Below are 22,443 nucleotides of genomic sequence, written 5' to 3'. Positions count from 1 at the left end.
TTCAGCAGGGGTCCAATGTTACCCTTGGGTTTTTTCTGACTCCCTACATATCTGAAAAAGGACTTTTTGTTATCCTTGATATGTAAAGCCAGACGGAGCTTGGCTGCAGCCTTGGCTTTCCTGATCCACTCCCTGCAGGTATGGGCCAGTGCTGAGTACTCCTCCTTGGTGGTGATTCCAGCCTTCCGTCCTTTGTAAGTCTCTCTTTTGAGGCATAGGAGGTCCTTAAGTTCCCTGCTAAGCCAATGGGGTTACTTTGCCCTTTTGCTACCCTTCCTCCAAGATGGGATGGCCATCCCTTGTGCTGTCAGGGTCACTCCCTTGAGGAGCAACCACTCCTCTTGGACTCCTCTTCCTGTTGAGTCGTGGTCCCTCAGGGCCTCAACAATGAACCCGCTGAGCTTGTCAAAATCAGCTTTCCTGAAGTTGAGGACTTCTGTATTGCTGACTGACTTGCCAGCTTTGCGATAGATAGTAAAGGTGATCAGCTCGTTCTCACTATTACCCAGCTTTTCATCAATTCTTATGTCACTAACTATCATCCTCTCTGGCCAGTACCAGGTCCAGCAATGCTTTACCTCTTGTCAGCTCATAGACTTCTTGAGTCAGGTAGACCTTGTCCACGCACGTGAGAAAGCTTTGCAACCAGTCAGATTTGGCGGAGTGCTCTTCCCATAAGATGTCTGGGTATTTAAAGTCTCCCACGACAACCACACACTGAAAGCATGCAGCCTCAGCCAGTTCCCTGGTGAATTCCTGGTCCAGCTCTTGCTTCTGGTTAGGAGGTCTGTAGTATATTCCTACCATGAGGTCCCCTGTGCCACGTTCCCATGTATTTTGACTCAGAGGGACTCCAGTCATCCTCCCTGGGTGCCAATGTCAATTTGCAGGGATGTGTAGCTTTCTTTGACATGGAGAGCTACACCCCCACCCCTTTTATCTGCAAAATCTCTCCTGTACAGGGTATAGCCATCTATACCTGTGGCCCAGTCATAGGTGGAGTCCCACCAGACTGTGAGGTCATAGTCATTCTTGTTTAGTAGGAGGACCAGTTCTTCCTGTTTATTCCCTAAGCTCCTGGCATTGGGGTGCAGGCAGGCAAGTATCCCATTGGGGGCCCCTGCCTTCCTTACAGATCATTCCGGGGCTAGGGTAGGGGTGGGTTCCCTTAAGTGCCTTAGCCTGCTGGATTTACAAGGGTTGCCCAGTGTGCTTGCAGTGGCAATAATCCCCCCCAACCCCCGGCGGGCTTAGTTTAAGGCCCGGTCGAGCAGGTCAGCCAATCTGGCTGAGAACAGCCTCCTCCCCAGGGGAGTGAGGTGGAGGCTGTATCTCCCCAGCAGACCACTGCCTCTCTCACCAAAGAGTAGATTGTGATCATGGAAGCTGAAGCCTTCACGATGACACCAGCACCACAGTCTTTGGTTGACTACCTCAACCCATCTCTCCCTCCTCAGCCTACGACCCACAACCAGGAGGAGCAAGGAAACACCACCTGTTCCCCCAACCTCCAGAGCCTCGCGGTCTCTCATGACATGGCTGGGATTGCTCCGAGACATGTCATTCATGCCCACATGGATAAGGAGCATAGAGTAGAGGTCAGAGGGCTGGATAATCTTTGGGATCCTCTCTGCTATGTCCCGCATGCAGGCCCCCAGGAAGCAGCAGACCTCCTGGGTTAAGGAGCTGGGGTGGCAGATTGCCCCCTTGATCCCACTCAGGAGGGAGTCTCCCATGATGACCACTCTGTGTTTCGTCTTAGGGAGAGTAGGGGTGGGTGACCTTCCCTTGCCTGCAGGAGCTGGCATCTCTGCAGGCTCTACTGGGGCTGCAAGAGGTTCATACCTGTTGCAAAGCCCCAGAGGGGAGGGGACCTTGGTGTGGCAAGCCTTGGGGCCCTTGGCCAGCTTGGTGCCCTTGACCACCTTGGTCCAACCCCCTGGCTGGACGGTATAGGAGATTCCCGAGTCCCCCCTTGCCCTGAGAGGTGACCTTGGTCTACCCTCCACCTCCAGGGAGTGAAGGGCCTGGCAGTAGGAGTCTACCTCCTGCTCACCATCCCTGATGTCACACAGTCTCTGGACTGTGGTCTGGAGCTCCTCTATCTGGCGCCCCAGAGACTCCAAAGTGGAGCAAACCTCGCAAGAGGAGGTGGCCATGCTCCCATTCCCATGAGCCTGGAAACGTGCCAGGCAGCCCCCACAGCTGAGAGCCAGAGGCTCTGTCTGCGTGGAGGCTGGAACCATGGGATCTGTCTGGGTGGAGGCCTCTGAGGTGCCAGAGGGGGAGGCCGCAGACTCCAAGGGGATCCTCAGGGTGCGACGTGCCCATCCACATCATGCTGGTGATAGCCAGTTACTGATGGGACTGCCTTCCCTGGGGATCACTGGCAGGGCCCTCCCACTCACCCTCCTGTGCAAACTCCTGCACTAAACTCGCGCACTGGGCCCAGAAGCACACCTGTTTGTGCGTCCTGTTTGTGAGGCTCCAGTCGCATGGCTCCCTGAGGGGCTGTCAAATAAGAGCCGGGGTGGGGCGTGATCCTCCTCATCTCCACTCAGCTGCCTTCCTGCAACTGGGCTATGTCCCTCATCCTTCCCACCATGGGCCCCTGCTTACCTGCATACAGGCTGGGGCTCATCGGGGGCCCTGGGGTCCCTTGGGGGGGGTCCCTGGGTTCAATGGAGCACAACAGGGCACAATGGGACCCATGTGTCTCATGCTGGAGCCAGGACCCAAGTGTGGCTTCTGCTATTACCGGGCCCTTTTTAAACTGCATGCATGCGCAGAAGGGCTGGCTGGTGCCACACTGCTCTCGAGGGGCTAGGGGGATCCCTCCCCACCACCAAAGGAGGGGACAGGTAAGTGCCCCTCCCAACCTGTCTCACGCGCTGGCAGCCTGGTTGCCTGGCTCCCTGGGGGGCTGGACCAAGTAGGAGCTGGGGGGGTGTGTGACCCTCCTCGGCTCCACTCAGCTGCCTCCCTGCTGGGCTATGTCCCTCCCACCATGGGCCCCTGCTTACCTGCGGGCATACCAGGGTTCATCGGGGGTCCTGGGGTCTCTTGGGGGGTCCCTGGGCTCACAGGGGCACAACAGGCTTTCACCCATACATCTTGCACCAGAGCCGGGACCCAACAGATCCAAGGAGGTGATACTTCCCCTCTATCGGGCACTGGTCAGACCACAGTTGGAATACTGCGTGCAATTTTGGGCGCCGCACTTCAAGAGGGATGTGGATAACCTGGAGAGGGTCCAGAGAAGGGCCACTTGTATGGTTAAGGGCTTGCAGGCCAAGTCCTATGAGGAGAGACTGGGGCACCTGGACCTCTTCAGCTTCCGCAAGAGAAGGTTGAGAGGCGACCTTGTGGCTGCCTATAAGTTCATCACGGGGGCACAGAAGGGAATTGGTGAGGGTTTATTCACCAAGGCACCCCCGGGGATTACAAGAAATAATGGCCACAAGCTAGCAGAGAGCAGATTTAGACTAGACATTAGGAAGAACTTCTTCACAGTTAGAGTGGCCAAGGTCTGGAATGGGCTTCCAAGGGAGGTGGTGCTCTCCCTACCCTGGGGGTCTTCAAGAGGAGGTTAGATAGACATCTAGCTGGGGTCATCTAGACCCAGCCCTCTTTCCTGCCTATGCAGGGGGTCGGACTTGATGATCTATTGAGGTCCCTTCTGACCCTAACATCTATGAATCTATGAATCTTGCTCCTAGAAACCATGTCCCTCCCACGTGCAGCCCCATCCCATCCACCCGGCCACACACCCTGCCTATGCAGGTTCCACCTGGCATTCATAGAGACCCCAGGATTGCTGGGTGATGCCAGCATGGGCTGGGGGTCATTGCAGGGATGTGCAGGGATTGGATTGCAGCTCTGCCCTGGGCTCTGGCCCCATGCTGTCACTGCCCCGCAATCCAGATCCCAGCCCCATTTGCCCATCCCATTCCCAAAGGCCACTACTCACTTGCCCACAGCCCCATCCCGCCCCTTCCCATCCACCCAGCCGAGCACAGAGATCACTTCGGGAGTTTTGGTGAAATGTTGCAGGCAGGTTGGCTGGGTGGGATGGGAAAAGGAGAGCTGACCTGGCCTGTGACAGCTCACTAAAACTTCCTAAGTGGCCCTCCGGCCAAAATAATTGCCCACCCCTGCCTTAACTTCTCTGCCACTTATTGCTAATTGTACCATTACTTTATTATATTCCTTTACACATACATGCTTCATTATTTAGCCTCAGAAATAAAATTGGGTTAAGTTTGAAAGTACTCAGGATAAAATTGTTGAAAGTACTCAGGATAAAATTGCTTATTCTGGTAAAAATGTGGATCAAAAGAAATTAATTTATTTTCATGAATCAGAATGCATTGTTATCATAGCATATAATGATGAGAAGATGGACTTAAAGTCCACCTATTCCTGTATCTTGCCTCAGAGTGGCTTTTTAGTAAAGAGCAGTGCAGTGGTTTTCACCAACCATTTGAGTCTGGCACTGATTTTCCAGAATTGGCAACTGGCTTAACATCCTGTGAACTGCCCCTGTTAGTTAGCTGCTAAGAATTTTGTGAGATTTGAAGATAACTGACTTTCAGAAGGATCAGAAAGCAATATCCTACCGAGGTCAAAATGATTTTATAAAAGAAATAACCATTTCTGTTTGAACTTCACAGAGGTACAACATTTAGATGAAAATGTGCGGCACACAGTGACCCACTTAATACTCTGATAATCAGCACTGGAAAAAATTACACAATTCATAATTCATATTCTAACAGACTCATTGCATACAATAGTAATTTATGCTACTCCAGATCTAACTATTTAGTACTGGTTTAGCTATTAAAGATATAACTAGATACAACTAGTGTTGCTCAGCTATTTCAGGTAAACTATTTAGTATTTCTCAAATCATGTTTGCAGTATCTGGGTTTGGTGTTGAATATCAATACAGCAGCTGTGTAAAAAAATCTTCCACTTTGAGGACTGTAAATAAACCCACTCTGCAGTTAGTATACCAGCATCAGTGCTAGCAAACGCCCCCACACCACTTTGGGAAACAGCCTGTACATCCACAGGATAGAGCATTTTTATATCTACCGGAAGTAAATAAGATGGTCATTTTAACAGAAGAGGGTTGCATTCATTTGCATTTGATGTTGGGGAACTCCTAGCATATTCTTTCAGAGCTTGGGACCCAAAATGTTATGGGCCGATTTGAATTTGGAGATTGGTTTGTTGTTCTGGCAGCTTTGTCCAAAACTGGCAGCCATTCCTGGTCTCTGTTTTTCCTTCTGTGTGTGTTTCTTCCTACTTTCAAACTCTATAATATCCTTATTGCTACAGATGTCCCCATAGAGTGCCATCAGCACAATACAAATTTGCAAATAGCAGAGTCCCACTTCTGTATGCATAATTGTACTTTCTTTACAGCTTGGTATCTTTTTGAAATTCATTCCTCAGGCATTGTGAGTGGAAGAAAATGTGGGTGAGTAGGGATGTATGTGAACTACCCCATACACGATTTTAAAGCGTGAGCAGTGTTCATGTCTTTAATTCCAGTATTCAAACTTTTAAAATTGCAGTACTTGCCTCTTGAAGAACAGGAGCAATCATAAAAGCAGGTCCCCAAAGAAAAGCCTTATCTATTCCATGAGTCTGCAGATCAGAAGTAAATCTAGTTTTGAAAGGCAGATGCATATTGTTAATTCAAATTTGATTCTTTTCAATAACTTAGGAAATACTTGGATCCTGCAATAATACTGACTATAACAAGAGTTTCCCTTCTTTAAGGGATCCTTCAAAATCCCCCAATATTTTCCCTGGCTGGTGGGAAGAAGTTGCAGTTTCCTTTTCCCAGCCCTTATTATTAGTAACTTAGATTTCATTTATACTGGAAATAAAATTGTCTTAGATCAAATAATTTTAAACATAATTTAAAACAGAGTTGACCCTTAGCTATTCTCATTCAGGTACAGTTATTTTATAATCATGTAGTAGAGTAGAAGCCTATGTTTACATTTTTTATTAGGATCCTAACTACTTTGGAATACAGTTTGAGAAAAATGTATTCAGCAGGCAAACATGAAGCACATTCAAAATGTTTCAGGACAGTATTGTTAAGTAAATAACAAGGTTTCCACAACTACTCTAGGTTGCCTGTTCCAGTATATCATCATCCTATATAACCTCAACCTTCCTTCTTGAGATGTAGGCCAATTATTTCTCGTGTGAAAACAGATTTGCAGATCTTTGTAATAACTTTTTACATCTTTCAAAGCTGTTCCTATGTCATCTTGCCTCTGAGTCTTTTTAATAGACTAAACCCATTTCCTTTTCCCTTTTCTCATAGGTCACATCTTTGAAGGTTCTTGTCATTCTTGTTACTCTTCTACAGCATTGTTCCAGTTTGTCCTTCTTACTGGACACAGTTCTCTAGCTGACATCTCACTAGCACTGAGTGCAGCAAAATACCATATTTTCTCGCATGTAACCCCCAAAATATAATCCATACCTTGGGGGTTTTGTTTGAAAGGCAGAATGAAGAAAAAAATATTTGTCCAGAGTTATGGCAGCATAGAGAAGAAACAGAACCTCATCTACCAATTACTCACCCTCCTTTTTCTGCTTAACTAAAGCTGAAACCCTAGCTGCTGCTGAAGACTAGTCTTCATGGGTGGAGCTATGATTCTGAAAAGACTTAAAACATCTCCCGGGCTGTGAAATAAAAGTAGTAGCTAGCAGACAACAAACTTTCCCTGGGAAAGGTTAGCTTGATTAGTGGAACATCGTGATCATTAAACATTAAAAAGTAGACATGGTTGTTAACACCTGTGGAGTGAAAAACAATAAGCCATTAAGACAGTTGACTCTCGCAGCTGCCTGAACAACAATGCCACAGGTGCTGCAGTGTGAAGGAGGAATCAAAGCAGGGTGTTTCTATCCCAGGCACAAAATCCTTTTCCTTATTTAATAGACATATCCCAATTTGGTGGGGGGGTTCATTTTGGGGTGAAAGGTGCATGTTGTATAGAAGAAAATACAGTATTTGTCCTGTTTCTTATATATGACACTCCTAAAAAGACATTTGCCTTTTCCGCCTCTGCATCACATTCATGAGTAGTATCTAGCATCTGGGCCACTATAATATCCTGATTCTTTTCTGCAGTGCTGCTTACTTAACTATTCCCCATTTTGTATCTGAGCATGTGATTTTTCCTTCTTCATTATAGTACCTTCTATTTGTCTTTTTTGAATCTCATCTTTCAGATTCCTGGTCATTTCTCCAATTTATCAGGATCTTTTTTAATTAAGATTCTTTCCTCCAAAGTGCTTGTAGCCCCTCTCAACTTGATGTCACCTGTAAATAAATATATTCTCTATTCCACCGTTCAAGTCATTAATGGATATATTGAATGGTATTGGACCATAAGATCTTTTTCTTCCTTCTAATATATTCATAGAATTTTTACTTATCGCCTCTTTTTACTCTTACTAGGATGCAACTCATTTGCACCTTAGCCTTTCTGATTTTTCTCTATATACTTGTGCTATACTTTTAAAATCATCCTTAGCAATGTGTTTGTATTCCCACTTCTTGTATAATCCCTTTCTGATTCCAAATCATTAAAGAGGTCCTGATGCAACCATACTGTTTTCTTACTATGCTTCCTATCTTTCCTCTATATTGTGATTATTTCCATTCTGCTTTTAGTAAAGTGTCTTAAAGAAACTGCCAGCCTGGACAAATTTTTCCCTTAAAATTCCTTCCTTTGCCTACCAACTTCCTCAGTTTGCTGACATCTGCTCTTTTGTAGTCTTTTGTCAGTACTCTGATGTTGCTCCACTTTTCTTACCTTAGAATTGTGAACTCTACCTTTAGCGATAGTTTCACTAAAAGCACCTGTTACCTTAACGTTCCCAACTAGTCCAAATCAGAGCTAAAATAGCCACACTTCTCTAGATATTCCTTTCACCTGCTGAGACAAAAATTGTTCCTACTACATTTTAAGAACTTGTTGCATATCCTGAGTCTTGCCATATGCTTTTCCAATAGACAGATACCTGGGTAAAGTTCTTTTACTAACAACAGATCCAGTGTTTCGGATGATCCTGTTAGTTGGTCAAAAAATTACTGTGTTTTCTCACATTTCACACATAAAATGTATTTTTCTTGCATGTAGAGAAAAAGATTTTTCTGAATCACAGATGACTATGGAACAGTAAGTCCTTCTGGAAACAGTGTCCAAGAAGTGTGGCATACCAAGACATAGTCTGGGTGAGGCAACAGGAACTTGCTGCCTCAACCAAACTATCTTTTGGGATGTCACATTTCCTAAACGCTCTGTGCTTCCACAAGAACTTACTACTAAGTCCCAGACCTTTGCATGCCTGCTATTTCTTTAGTTTAAGTAGTTTTTTTTAGTGTTAGTGTTTCTATACTACAAGCCTCATCAAGATACTACCAGCAGCACAAGTTACAGTGATCAGCCAATACCTATGGCTGTGACACGATTAACACTGAAATCTGCTCCTTCTGTTTACTAAGCCAGACAGAAGAGGCAGTCAACCTGGCAGTTGTATGGCTGCATTCAGGCTTGTTTCTTTTCCAGCCAAGAAAAATCAGTTTGCTTGCTTAAGACACACGCAATGATTTGGGGACGCTGATTGTTGGGGTGCATGTGATATGCAATCAAATATATGCAGTATTTCATCTCTTCCTATGTTCATTCTGGCTGACAAGGTTCTTTGAGTAGACTGCCTGGTGAGGGCCATCCCGGCCGCAGCGGGGGAGATCACTATGAACTGCACCATCCTGGGCTGCGAGAGCCAGATGCGACCCAACATCGTGATCACCAACGAAGAGGCCAAGAAGGTTGTGATTGTGGATGTGACCATCGCCTTCGAGAACTGGTGCCAAACCTTCACCAACACCCAGGCTCGCAAGCGGGAGAAGTATGCCCCGCTAGCCGACATCCTGAGGTGCCGCAGCTATGACGTGACAGCCGACGCGCTCATCGTGAGAACGCTTGGAGCCTGGGACCCCAGCAACGAGAGTGTCCTGCATGCCTGCCGCATCTCCCGCCGCTACACCAAATTGATGAGCTGCCTCATGGTGTCTGACACAATCCGCTGGTCCTGCAACATCTACGTGGAGCATATCACAGGCCACCGCCAGTACTCTGATCCCACCAGATGGACTGCCACCTGAACCCGACTCTGCACCAGATGGACTTCACTTTGAGAGGAGTCTTCAGCCATGGACCACCCCACTACACCCAAAGAGGATCCCTGTGATGAGACTCTACATGGACTAAGACACTTTCTTCAACCTACTTCCTCCACCATTGCAGACCATTATACGGGTTTGTGTGCATCTATCTTCTTTCTCTCAGCGTTGTGAACCCCCTCCCCCCACCCCATTCCCGGGGCTTAGTTGGCTAACATAGTATTTTCTGTAACCTAGTTGCATTCCCCTCCTCACCCCCATCCCTCTAATGTTAGTCCCTCACTTGGGTGATTTGTATTTCCCTACTGGCTTTTGTCATCTTTTTGGATTCACAATCCTAAACATCTACTAATAAAATTCAATCTTTTATTAGACCAACTAAATAGCTGGAAAAATTGTTGTTTGCATGCTTTTGGGCACAAACACCCTTCTTCAGGCATAGGGAGAATCTGCTGGTGTTTTGTGTGCTCTCCTGGGTGGATAGAAGCCAAAATGCAGGTCTGTGAAAATGCAAATGTGTGGCAGGGAGGATCAGAGGAAATGGGAGACAATAGGCGTGAGACAGGTAGGTGGGTAGGTCGGGGGGTGGATAGGGAGGAATGTTGAACTTGTGATAGAATGTAGCTGGTAAAATGTAGAGAGGTTACCTTGGATTATCAGATGGCAGGCAGGTTATGATATGCCATAAATCCAATGTCTATATTTAGTGCATGATTTTTTGGATCCAGGAGGTTTATGAAATGAAGTTCATAAGCTTGTCTATGAAAGGCGGTTTTTAAGTTCCCTTTGAGGATTAGAACTGAGAGATCGGAGAGAGAGTGGTTGTCTTTTAAGAAGCGTGCATCCACAGGTAATTGGATTTTTTATCTTCGATAGATTTTCAGTGTGTGTTCATTCTGGTACACAGTTCTTGTTTGGTTTCTCCTACATACTCTCCATCGGGGCTTTTAGTTCATTGGATGAGATATATTACATTTCTGGAGGTACAGGTATAAGATTAAGGAATGGTGACGGCTCTGTTATGGGGTGTGGTTATTGTAGGAGTGTCAGAGATGTTCTGGTAGGTTTACATTTCTAGTCCTGGCATAGTCTGGATCCATTCAGTGTGTTTTGGGTCATAGAAAGTTTGCTTCTGGTGATGAGGGTGGCAAGGTTCGGTGGTTGTTTAAAGGCTAGGATGGGTGGGCCTGGGAAGATCTCTTTGAGAACTGGGTCTTCTTCTAGTATGGGTTGCAATTGTTTGAGGATTTTCTGTATAGGTTCCAGGGAAGGATGATATGTCATAACTAATGGTGTGTGATTCGTGGGGATTTTCTTTTTGTACCACAGCAATTTTTCACATGGTATCCAGGCTGCTCTTTGAAAAGTGCTATCCATCTCTCTGGAGGAGCGTCCTTGTTGGGTGAAAACCCTATTGGGATTTGCAGGGTGACAATCGTGTGTATTCTCCTCAGTGCAAATTCAGTGGTATCAGAGGGCTTGGCTGTATATTACAGCTTTCTTGGTGTATTTAGGGCAATTGCTGGTTATGTGCAGATATGTATGTTATTCCATGGGTTTCTTGTATATGGTGATTTGTATTTTACCATTCTGGATATTGATGTTGGTAAATAAGCTGGTAACATCCACGGTGTCTAGGAGGGTACTGCTGGGAACATGGTCTATGTTTTTAATTTTTTGTAGAAAGTCTGTTGCGTCTTGGACAAAATTTAGTCTTTGGGTACCAAGAGGTTTTGGGGTGGATTTGATGAAACCGGATATTTCCTCATTTAGGGTTCCATGGTTGAATAGTATAAGTCTGCCTGGGTTCCCTTGTTTGTGGATTTTAGGGAGCATGTAAAAAGTCCTGGATTGGGTAGTATGGGGAGAGGGGGAATCAAGTACTGTAGTTTTTCTTGTAGTTCAGATGGAAATGATGTGATGGCAGTTTTGAGTTTAAAGGTGAAAAGAAGATTTTGGTGATTTATACTAGACCCCTACAAGAATAGATGTCTTTTCCCCTTTTCTTCACCCAGAGATGGTCAACAGGTCTGCTTCTCACCTCTTTTTGGACTTCTGATGAACAATGCAACACCTCCTCCCTTTATCCCTTGTGTACCCTCCCTGAACAGGTTGTACACTTCTGTCCTCATATTCTAGTCCTGTGATTTACCCTGCCTTGTCTCTATGATGCATATTAAATCTTATTTTAGTCTGTGTACTAGTATTGTACTATACCCCTATCATTCCTCTGTATACCTCTAAAATGTTCAACACCGGTCTTGCTTATGAACCTATTGTGATTTCTCATTTCCTCCTCATTCTTAAGATTCCCAGCTCTTTGATCCAGATCACCAGGGTGACCCTTAACTTAAACCTCCTACTTGAACTTGTTTGTTCCTTGGGGACCTCTTCGGTCCTCCCTTTGCTCATCTCTCTCTCCAGGCATCTCTGCCATCCATCTCCTAACCTATGCCACACTTCTATCCTGAGCTGCACCTGCAGAGTGAATCTGAACATCAGCAATTTTCTGTGGATTCTGGCACCTGTTGAGACTATGGTTCAAGTAGAACATCTTGTCCTGGTTCCACCAACCATGAAACTATAAGATAAGCTGCAATGGAACCCAGTTTCTAGTTCACATGAAACTCGCTTTCTAAAATACTCATTTACATGATGCCCTCTAGTGATAGTACCAGGCTACAGAGATCCTGGGATCAATCTCACATGTAAAGAGGGTCTTTATTAGCTAAAGAATGATATTTTCATTGTTCAGAGTGTGAAGTTCTGTTCCAAAAATGATGGTAACATCTGCATACATACAAGCAGTGATGATACTATTACTGGATGTAATGTTTCCTAATTGCTCAGAGGATACAGTACTTTCATGAGAAAATTATCCCCTGCAGCTATATAGAAGGTAGAAAAAAAAAAAAAAAAAAGAGAACTACCCTCTCTGTGAAAAGACAATGCAGCACATTAAGTCTTGTTACAGTGAAACTGAAGCTTCCTTGGAGAATACGTTTAAGTCTTAAGAACCTTCTCTGCAGGACTCAAGCTATGTTGCCTAAAATCACATTTATTGCGATTTGTCAGATGACCATAGAAACTGACAAATCTCTGCTCCCAGGCACGGAGTTGGTATTTAGAAATAAAATTCATCTTTTTTCTCTTTTAATGCTGTATAGCCTTTCTACAGAAGATTTTCCTTCATTTCAAATATAATAGCTGACAGTTGATGGTTTTATATCCCAGCAATCAGACAGATCAAGGATTTGAATCTCTGACTGGCACATACTCAGTGAGTGCCCTAATCCACTGGGATATTGAGCCATTCTCTCTATCAAACTCTCTGTTTCCAGTCTATATAAATAATTAAACATTCATTAGCCCAGAGAGCAAAAATCCAGTTGGATAGGCCCACAGCTAGAGCATTCATCTGAGATATAGAAGACCTAGTTTAAGTCTTTTATTTTAAATGAGGCAGGACAGGGACTGAAACCTGGGTTTTCCACATTCTAGGCGAGTGTACTTGCCCCTGTGGTATTGGCTATTCTGAGACCACACTTTCTTTCTCTCTCTCTCTCAGTCTCACTTCAACCTCTGATCAAATGCTAATCATTTCCCAACAGAAAAACATTTTGTTAAAAACAATTCCTGACAAGCTATAATCCTATCATCACCATCTTTGATTTGCTTCAGCCACTTCAAAATTTTACATGACATTCCTACAGCTTCTATGCACCAACTCCATGCAGTTTCATTGTTTAGAAAATTATTCTCTCAATGGTATCCAAGTCAGCATGCTTTCACATGTGAAAAGTGCATTGTACCTGATGCTGAAAGACTTAAGCATTATTGTAGTTGGCAAAAACTTGGCAACAAGAAAACAAAGAGCAATGTATTCAGTGTTCTGTTTTCTAAAATAATGGAGTTTGCAAGAACGTATTAGACAAATGGCAAATGTGCCTGAGGCTTACTCCATGCTCCATCTGAAAGAAATTTTGCTAGATAATGACAATAACTTTCCATTTCCCAGGTTTTTATGTTCATAAAGCATTGCCCACTTTTGATATCTCTGAATGTATGCATTATCCAACTGCAGAATAATATTTGATAAATGTGTGGGATTAGCTCTTGGCAGTCTGTCTCAGTATCTGTCTTTTTTATTTTTGAAGGCTGAGGCTAACAAATTAAATCTTTACTGTGATGTCAAAATAATCTTCCCCCTGAATTAGTATCAATCAAAATAAAAACATACCAGAATGTATCAGAAACTAACAGCAATTTTGAATAAAACCACTGTGTGCGCAATGATCATTTACTTCAGGGCTGTCCAACTTCTGAGTGACCAAGAGACACAGGGCCCCAAATCACACACCATGCCACACAAGTGCTTCTCCCCTCCCCCTCCCCTCCCCTGCATTTCATGGGCCCCAAACACACCAGACAAATCCTTCCCTGCAGCTCCATATGGGCCTCCAATGTGAGATCTTTCCATGCTACTGTGGGGTTTGGTGGCCCCTGGCCTCCAACATGCCACCCTCATCCGCCATCATGCAGTGGGCAACTTCTGCTGCAGTGCATCAGAACAGATGCTGCATGGTATCCCTGGATCCTTCCCAAGCCATCTAGCCACAGGCTTCCATAGCCATACAGGTTGTACCATGCCACCACCGGAGTGGAAACAGACAGTAGAAGCTGTAGGAGGAGGAAACTGGGGATTGCAGCGGAAGCAGCTAAAAGCAAAATGGGGAGTGAAAACAGAACCAGAAGCCTGGAGGCCACAATTTAACTCATTAGGGGCTGCATGTGGCCCAAGGGCCACCAGTTGGAGAGCCCTTATTTACTGAACCACATCACTTCTTTACTTAGTCATAAGCATCAGTGTTCATTGCTGTTACAGACACTTTGTTAGACACAAAGGATGATCAAAGGATCATAGGAAAGTAGGGCTATAAAGAACCTCATGAGGTTATCTAACTCAGGCCCCCTGCTCAAGGCAGATCACCCCTGACAACCAACCAAAGCAAGTGTTTGTCTAAACTGCTTCTGAAAACTTCCAAGGACAGAGATCCCACAGTTTCTCCAGGTAGCCCGCTCCAATTCTTGACCACCCTCAGAGTCAGAAAGTTCCTCCTAATCTCCAGCCTAAATTCTCTCTGTTGTAGTTTGAGGCCATTGCTCCTAGTCCTGTCCCATATGTCCCTTAGAAAAGTCTATCTCCATCATCTCTGTAATCATCCTTCAGGCATTTGAAAACTATTATCAAATCCTTCCCTCAGTCTTCTCTTCCCCAGACTAAATAACCCTATTTTTTCAGTCTTTCCTCATGAATCATACTTCCCAGGCTCCTAATCATTTTTGTTGCTCTTCACTAGACTCTTTCCAAACTGTCCACATCTTCCTTGAAGTGAGAGGCCCAAAACTGGACCCAGTGCTGCAAATGAGGTCTCACCAGGACTCAATAGAGTGAAAGAATCACTTCCTTCCTTTGATTTGCAAGTCAGACTCCTGTTAGGATGATCCAGTATGCTGTTGGCTTTTTGGTTGTTGTTGTTGCAACACGAGCACTCTGTTTGGCTCATATTCAGTTTCCAGCACACCATAATCACCAGGTCCTTTGCTGCAGTACTGTAGCCTAGCCACTCATTGTCTAGTCTGCATCTGTGTATGCAATTGTTCTGTCTCAAGTGCAGGACTTTGCAGCTGTCTTTGTTGAATATGATTTAGTTGACTGCAGACCACTCTATCCAGATCAGACCCTACCTTCTAGAGGTTTTGCAACTCCACCCAACTTGGTGTTGTCCATGCATTTGCTAAGTATGTACTCAATCATTAAGGGAAGATACTAAAAAAAACACTGGACCCAGAACAGATCCCTGGGGAACCCCACTTGACATCTTCCAACTAGACATTGAGTCACTGATGACTACTCATTAAGCAGGATGATCTAACCAATTATGTATACACCTTACAGTACTTTCATCTAGTCTATTTCTATTGCTGTAATTGTGGTAACTGTGAACATAAAGTAGGCAAGCAAATAGACTTGAGACCTCAGTTTGTCATACTCCACAATTTACAGTAAGCAGCCTATTTTAGTTCACAAAGGCCAGATGATTTTACCTAGCTGTCTTCTTGACTGTCCCTACAGTGTATTTTCTTTTTTCAGTTATTAACCTAGTCTGGAATCTTGATCTGCATATACCACACAGTCTTTCAAACTTTTTGGTCCAGATCATCCCTTCAAGTTCTTTTCAAATTGTTGAGCTTCTGAATTCTTTTTATTATTTAAATGACTTTCCACATACCACTAAAACGCACAACAGAATCCCATAGGAAGCAACTGTCGTTTGTTATTTGAAATGACCTAATGCTTAGAACTAATAATTATCAGGACATTATCTTCTCAGATGGAAAGATGTCTTTCACAATAAGGCTTTGAGAACTAGTAGTATATCTAAACTAAATTGGTGTAATTTCAGTTCTTTCTATATACTTCTATAGAGGAGAGAGAGAGCTGAAAATAACATTTCTTGCCACATATACCCAAATGACATCCTTCATTTGAGTAGCTGAAATAACGAGACTACTTGTAGTAGTACATCCAGCAACATTTGGACTATAGGATCTGTCCCTAAAAAATTGATACAACATGCTGGGAATAGACAGGAACACTAACTTCCCACCACTGAAGAATGAACAAGGTATTCTTTTATTGGTGGAAAATTTATCACTGTTACTTTCTCTTATAGTTGTATAAAAAAAATAATCAATGTTTAAGAATAACAAAAATATGCTTAAAAGAAAATGTTTGAACTATCATAAAACCTAGTCTGTGAAATAAACAACTATAAACTTTTCTCAAATATTATTCATATACATGCATGTGCCTTTAGGAGGAATTCTACTGTGCTATCACATCATCTTAATTCAATTTATAAATATACATTACCTTTTGGGTTAAACATTTGCCATCTATAGGAAAAGACACATGAAATTGTCAGGCTTCTACTAATGAAGCTGTACCATTAGGCTAAATTGTGATGTGTCTGGTTAGTAACCTTTCACGTATATTATTTTCTGTCTTTTTAAACAAGTCAGGCATTCTGAAATAACAATTTTACCTAAAGCAAGTATAGAGTTAATTAAACAACTCAGAAAGGGAAGATAAATCTTTTTCTGGCTTATATATCCTAAAATAAAAGGAAATAAGTTGTGTCAAAAATCTGATCACTAAAAAACCTTTAAGCCAGTACATGCAAGCTATGTATTAGTATCTGCTTCCACACAGAGAAATCTTTTTCCCTTTCTTCACTGTCCAATTTGTGAGCACAGACATAGGTTTTCTACAGCATACACACAGATGCATCTGCTAAATTAGAAAGTACTAACTTTGAGGTTGGTTTGAAAATATGGCTCTGACAGGACTGGAATACAGATTCAAGTCAAGTACTGAATAAGGTACATTATTTCTAACTACTGCAATTTTTTATTCTTGTCTAAGAAACTATTTTTTTCAGGAATATTATTAGTGTAGTGTAATTAAAAATGAAGAATATATGTTATTTTAAAATAAAAAGCTATTGCATATACCATATTCACTGCAATACAAGATGAGGTTCCCCTTCCCCCAATCAGGATGGGAAAAAAGCCCCTCATTTTATATTTGTATTCCAGCAATCCCCTCCCCCACCAATGCACCATCCCTGCCCATTATATACATTGTCTAAACTGCTGCCAAAAGCAGTATGTGCTCAGTCATGGAAATCAACTATGAAACCGATTGAATGCAGCCCATGATAAACATGCCCACAAAACACCTGGCCCACATTGGGACAACATACTGATAGGAACTTTTTTTGTGTCCCCCTTTAAAGATACCAGGCAATTACTCCCCCAGGATAGAATGAGCACTGGGCCTGGAGCTATGGCTCTGACATCCTCTCCTGAATGCAGCCATCTGAATAAGATATAGTGACAACTGTGCTCTGCTCCCCTCAGTGCCAACTCTTTTTCAAGTCATGATGAACCACTACATCAAATACATTTTGACTTCCTCTTCACTCTCACAGTTGAGCAGTGCCTTTCTTTCCCATATCCAATTACTCCTGTTCCTTCCAATAATTGGAAGTAGTGACTGGTGCCTCCTAATACTGGGGGCCACCAGCAGCCTATTAATGACTTGGGGGGGGGGGGGGGGGGGGCCGACGGCACAGCCAATCTCAGGGGGCGCACGTGCACCCGCGTGCACCTGCTACATGTCACCAGTGCTTCCAATTATTCCTGTTTCTTCACTCCCACAGTTAAGCAGTGCCTTTGTTTCATTCTTTAAATGTCTGGCAAACAACACCAAACTTCTATGTAGCTCAAAGACTCTGGCACCCCCTCTCTTAACCTGTCACATGTGATTAGAGTGGTCCTACCTTCTATGGGGTGGAGACAGACCAGGCAGCCCTGTGCCTCATTTGCACATACATTAGTGTGGCAAAAACACCCAGTTCCAGTCATGAATGGGGGGCCAATTAGCACAGGGATCCTTTGTGGCTGTATCTGGAACACACACACACACACACACACACACACACACACACACACACACACACACACACAGAGCAGTGCTGAACTATGGGGTCATTCTGGCTTGAAATGTTGTTGACTCTGCTGGGGCCAAGCCCAATGAACTGTACAGTAAATAATGAGCCTTTCAGCTCTGGACTAGTTTGTACTATATATAACTAGCTATAAAAGTGCTGCTCAAAAGTGTGTTTACAGAGTACCTTTGCTGAAACTTGCAGCAGTTCATAAGTTAAAATGCATTAATTCTGGATGAATTTACCCATAGTCATTTACATATATGCAAATAACCATGGGTATGTTTATTGAGAAGTCAGTGTTTTTTTGGTCACTTGCATTTCAAATTAACAGGAGAGGAAGTGGGGGGGATGGGGGGAGGCAACTGCTGCAGTTCTGACTCTGGGCCCCGGGGAGAGGGGAAGGAAGAGAAGGAAGCCTGCAGGGGGGGGGGAAAGGGAGGGCAGAGGGCAAGGGGTCTACCCAACCCCCCCCACCCACTATTTTCCCTGATGTGGCAGTGGGAGGGAGATAAATTCAAGACAACCTTCTGATAATTAGATTCCATACCTGGAAAATTATAACAAATTTATAATTTTTCCATATAACTATTGGGAGGTCATCTTATATTTGAGTAAATATGGTGTCAAAAGGGTCTTTTGTATTCTCACTGTAAACTGCTTTTAAGGGAAAGGAATGCAATTTCATTACTATTAACAAAGTAAACACCAACTCAACTGACTTGCACAATGGATCTGTAATAATATTGTAAATAAAATATGACCAAAAAGAAAGAAACCAATTACTTACTCATGCATCAGGCCTCGTACCACTGTGTTTCCATGAACATGCGAGTCAAAGAATAAGGTATATAAGTAAGGCAACAGTGTATATCTAATCAGCAGTGTAGACCGAGATATTGCAGCAAACTCTGCTCCAAACACTGCTGGATCTTGCTCCTAGAAAAAATTGTATTTTGTTATTGTTTAATATAAAAATAAATGATTATTCTGGAACAAGTGGCCTGTTCATGATTAAAGGAAAGCTGCTGCTGACAGTATCAGTATACAGTAAAAGTTAAAAACCAATGGCAAACTAAGATTAAACTACCACCAGTCTGATATGAATAAATAATTTTTCATTCTTAAAAGCCCTCATGTACTCTACCAGTTTCACATCTCACACTGTGAGGGGTTGATGACCCCTTCTGTCCCCTTTAAGGCTGGGAACAGAAATTCCACATAAACCAATTTAAGTGATTGGAAACCAGTTTAAACCCATAACAGAACGGAAGTTCAGTACACATAAACCACTTTCAAAATGGCTGAAACTGGTTTAAGATAAACCTGGTTAGATGTAGTATCAGACTTAACTGATTAGGTTAAAGTGGTTTAAGGAACATCTGTCCCAGATCCCCTCTAGATTCAAGTGAACTCAGTCCTGCAGCATCCCAGAATGCTTTGCAGCCCTGGACTGTGCGGTCTGCTCCAGCGGAGCAGGGCTGGCTCTGCCCTGAGCTGTCACAGAGCTGAAGCAGTAAAGCCTCTATTCCCCAGCCTGCTTCCTACCTGGACCTGTCAGCCCAGTAGGACAGGGGACAGAGAAACAGTTGCTCACTTTAAAGCATCAACTCTAGGACAGAAAACAGGAACTAAGGGGAACTCTAGATATTCAATATCCTGAAAAACAGGAGCGTGAAGAATACAGAAGCAAACCCATGTGAAATGTGCCATGTATTTCTCTACTCCAAGATGAAATCCTGGCTATCACTAAAGTAAATAGCAAAATATAAGTGTTCAATAGGAGTTTAAGAGGTTTTAACTTGAGTTCTCATTCTGTTTATGCAAATTTGGCTGCTAATACATGCAAATCAACTTGGGGGCACAATTCATGCCATGTAGCCATTTACTTGCTTGACTTGCAACTACCACAGGATGTGTCTACATGTACATTTACGGCGGCTTAAATTTACTCTGCAATAAGCGGGAGTAGGCTGACATCTACACGTGCAGGTATTAAGGTGCATTAATGCTGTGTGCAGACTGACTTGGAACTAAAGTTAGTCCCAATCAGTCCACATACATAGTGTTATTGTGCAATAAGGCATCACCATGTGCATTACTGTGCAGTAATTATTTGGGTGTAAATTTCATACTTGCACAATGCAGATATCAAATTTATACTCAAGTCTGCATAAGTTGCCATATTTACTGCACACTACAGGTGTGCACATGTAGGCATGTGCCTGTACTGCTCAGTAATTTTGGTTACTGTGCAGTAAATACGCATGTGTAGATGGGCTTACTGAGTAGTTTACATGGCATCAGGTACACTTACACATTTTTGTCAATACACTATAGTGAGGACATTTCTAAAGTCAGGGCTAAGATTTTCAGAGCAATACAGAGGATTTTTTTTTTTTTTAATATGTAAATAAGAGAGGAAGATATAGTATGAAATCTGCTACCCTGCTTTGAAAAGCCCAGTCCAACATTCTTATAATCTAGAGACAGCAGACAGCACTTGTGGTCTAAAATATAAAATATTTTACTAGAAACTGTTAGCACTGAGAAAAAAGAAAACAGATCATATTCATATTCAATGGATATTCTGGACCTGTTATTTGGAATGAATTAGATGTACATAGAAACTATGGAGTGAATCAATAAATGAAGTCCGAGAATTCCTTTATTTCTTTAAAAATTACCCCTAATTATTACATTTTCTCTTTAAACTAAATAATAACATTGTGTGTTCCAAAGAGGGTGGAACATAAAAGGAACAGAAATAATAAAATTGCTTTTATATTATTTAATGCTTTTCAGACAAGAAAATTATTAATTAATCTAATATCCCTGAGTCAGGCATAGTAGATACTTAAGATTAAATTTTAATAATGCACTTAATGAGGTAAAATTCAATATTGAAGTTATTTTTACTCTCCCTTACATCTACATCAGAATTAGATAGGGTTAATTTTTCCCACTAGGTTTTGAGCTCTGGAACACCAGATACTGATTTTTTTTTTTTTTTTAATTATGTTATATTTTCACTACTTTGATAGGTGCACAGTACAAATACTGCCTAGGTACCATAAAAATAATCAGTCTATAGGGCTTTCTGAATCATTCATAGTTCCCTGTAAATAAAGAATGATCATTAATTTCTTTTTAATTAATAGAAAGCCTGTTTCATAATCTTTAGCAGCTCCAGGAAGAACAATTAAAGACGCTCATTTCACTCTTTCTTCAATTTTGGAGTTGTTATTTTGCAGGGAGCAGACCCTATGAGTTTATCAAGGTTCTTCTTAAAGCGAATTAAAATTCTTGCTTCTACTACTCTTACTGGGAGGCCATTCTGGAACTTCCCTCCTCTGGCAGTTAAGGCCAACCTACTTTCCAGCCTAAATTTATTCACAGTCAGCTTATACCATGCCCTAAGCATTCTGCCATCCTTGACCATACTGATTAGTGGCTTCTCCTCTAAAGACATCAACATATGGGTGATAAGTATATAGGGAAATGGCCTTATGAACTGATGAGCATACTACGTAACCATATGACTGCATTTCACTCCACACATGTTGGATATGCTAATTAAATACTAGCCTGTATGCAGGTGTCACAGCGGGGTCCTGTAGGAGGGCCGTGATCTCCTTAAGGCCCCCTCTCCGTGCCAAGTTGGCCCAAGGGCACCCTCTATTTCTCGCCCGCCACGTCTTTGATGGTTTAGATTGGTTGGGAGGCTGCCTTACGCCCTCTCAGTTACGTCTCTATGTTAACTCATACTCCACGGTTTCCTGCACTCCTCGTGGGTCTTGTCTTACAAATGGGTGCTTTGGGACACCCATGCCTTATGGGCCATGCGTGGCTCCAACCACCCCGACACCACCTCGCAGATGGAATTGACGTTGGTCTGTCTCTCTACATACACTGCCGCCCCCTCCTGGGGCTCTGTGCCCAGTCTGGGCCTTCTCCGCAGTGCTGCCCCCTTCTTTGGGGCCTCCCACAGTGCTGCCCTCTCTCTGGGGCCTTCTCTGTATAACAGCCCCCTCTTGGGGCTCTCCAGTAAGCTGTCCCCTTCTCTGGGGCTCTATGTGCCCGTACTAGGGCTTCCCAATAGCACCCCCTCTCTGGGACATGCCACACCCACACCGGGCTTCTCAATAAGGCGCTCCCCTCTTCGGGGCTCGCCGTGCCCACCTTGGGCTTCTTAAAATGCTGCCCTCCTCCTAGGGGCTCTGCACCCACACTTGGGCTTCTCAAAGTTGCACTCCCCTCCCTGGGGCTCGCCACGCCCACGCTAGGGCTTCTCAAACGTGCGCGCCCCTCTCTGGGGCTCGCTGTGCCTACACCTGGGCTTCTAAAGTGTGCTGCCCCCCTTCTCTGGGGCTTGCTACGCCCGTACTGGGGTTTCTCAATAGTGCCCCACCTGGGGCTTGCTACAACCGCACTGGGGCTTCTCAAAATGCCCCCTCTCTGGGGCTGGGGTCTAAGCACTCTGTAAGCTGCGCCCTCACTGGCGCTGGGGTCCCCACACCGCTGTGGGTTCCCCCTGAGGATACCGCGCCCTCACTGGCGCCGGGGTCCTCACACTCCGTTGTGAGTCCCCCATGAGGCCTCCTCCAACCCCTTATAGCCTCACCCAAACCACCGGTG

At 43.8% G+C, this 22,443-nt stretch overlaps 1 protein-coding gene across 2 annotated transcripts in view; it reads right to left on the bottom strand.

Annotated features, from left to right (window-relative positions):
* Positions 1–22,443, bottom strand: part of LOC102373407 (maltase-glucoamylase, intestinal-like) — a 148,122-nt gene that overhangs the window by 23,832 nt on the left and 101,847 nt on the right. For both annotated transcript variants that reach the window (XM_025209704.1, XM_025209705.1), the window contains 2 exons: positions 18,596–18,744; positions 5,593–5,677 (listed from right to left, as the gene is read on the bottom strand). In XM_025209704.1, coding sequence (XP_025065489.1) covers positions 5,593–5,677; positions 18,596–18,744 — 234 coding nt within the window. The remainder of the gene's footprint in view (positions 1–5,592; positions 5,678–18,595; positions 18,745–22,443) is intronic.

The sequence above is a fragment of the Alligator sinensis genome, unplaced genomic scaffold (assembly GCF_000455745.1).
Source record: "Alligator sinensis unplaced genomic scaffold, ASM45574v1 scaffold9_1, whole genome shotgun sequence".
NCBI classification, from domain to species: domain Eukaryota; kingdom Metazoa; phylum Chordata; order Crocodylia; family Alligatoridae; genus Alligator; species Alligator sinensis.
Note: the sequence above shows the minus strand (reverse complement) of the source record. Positions and strands in the feature narration are given on the sequence as shown.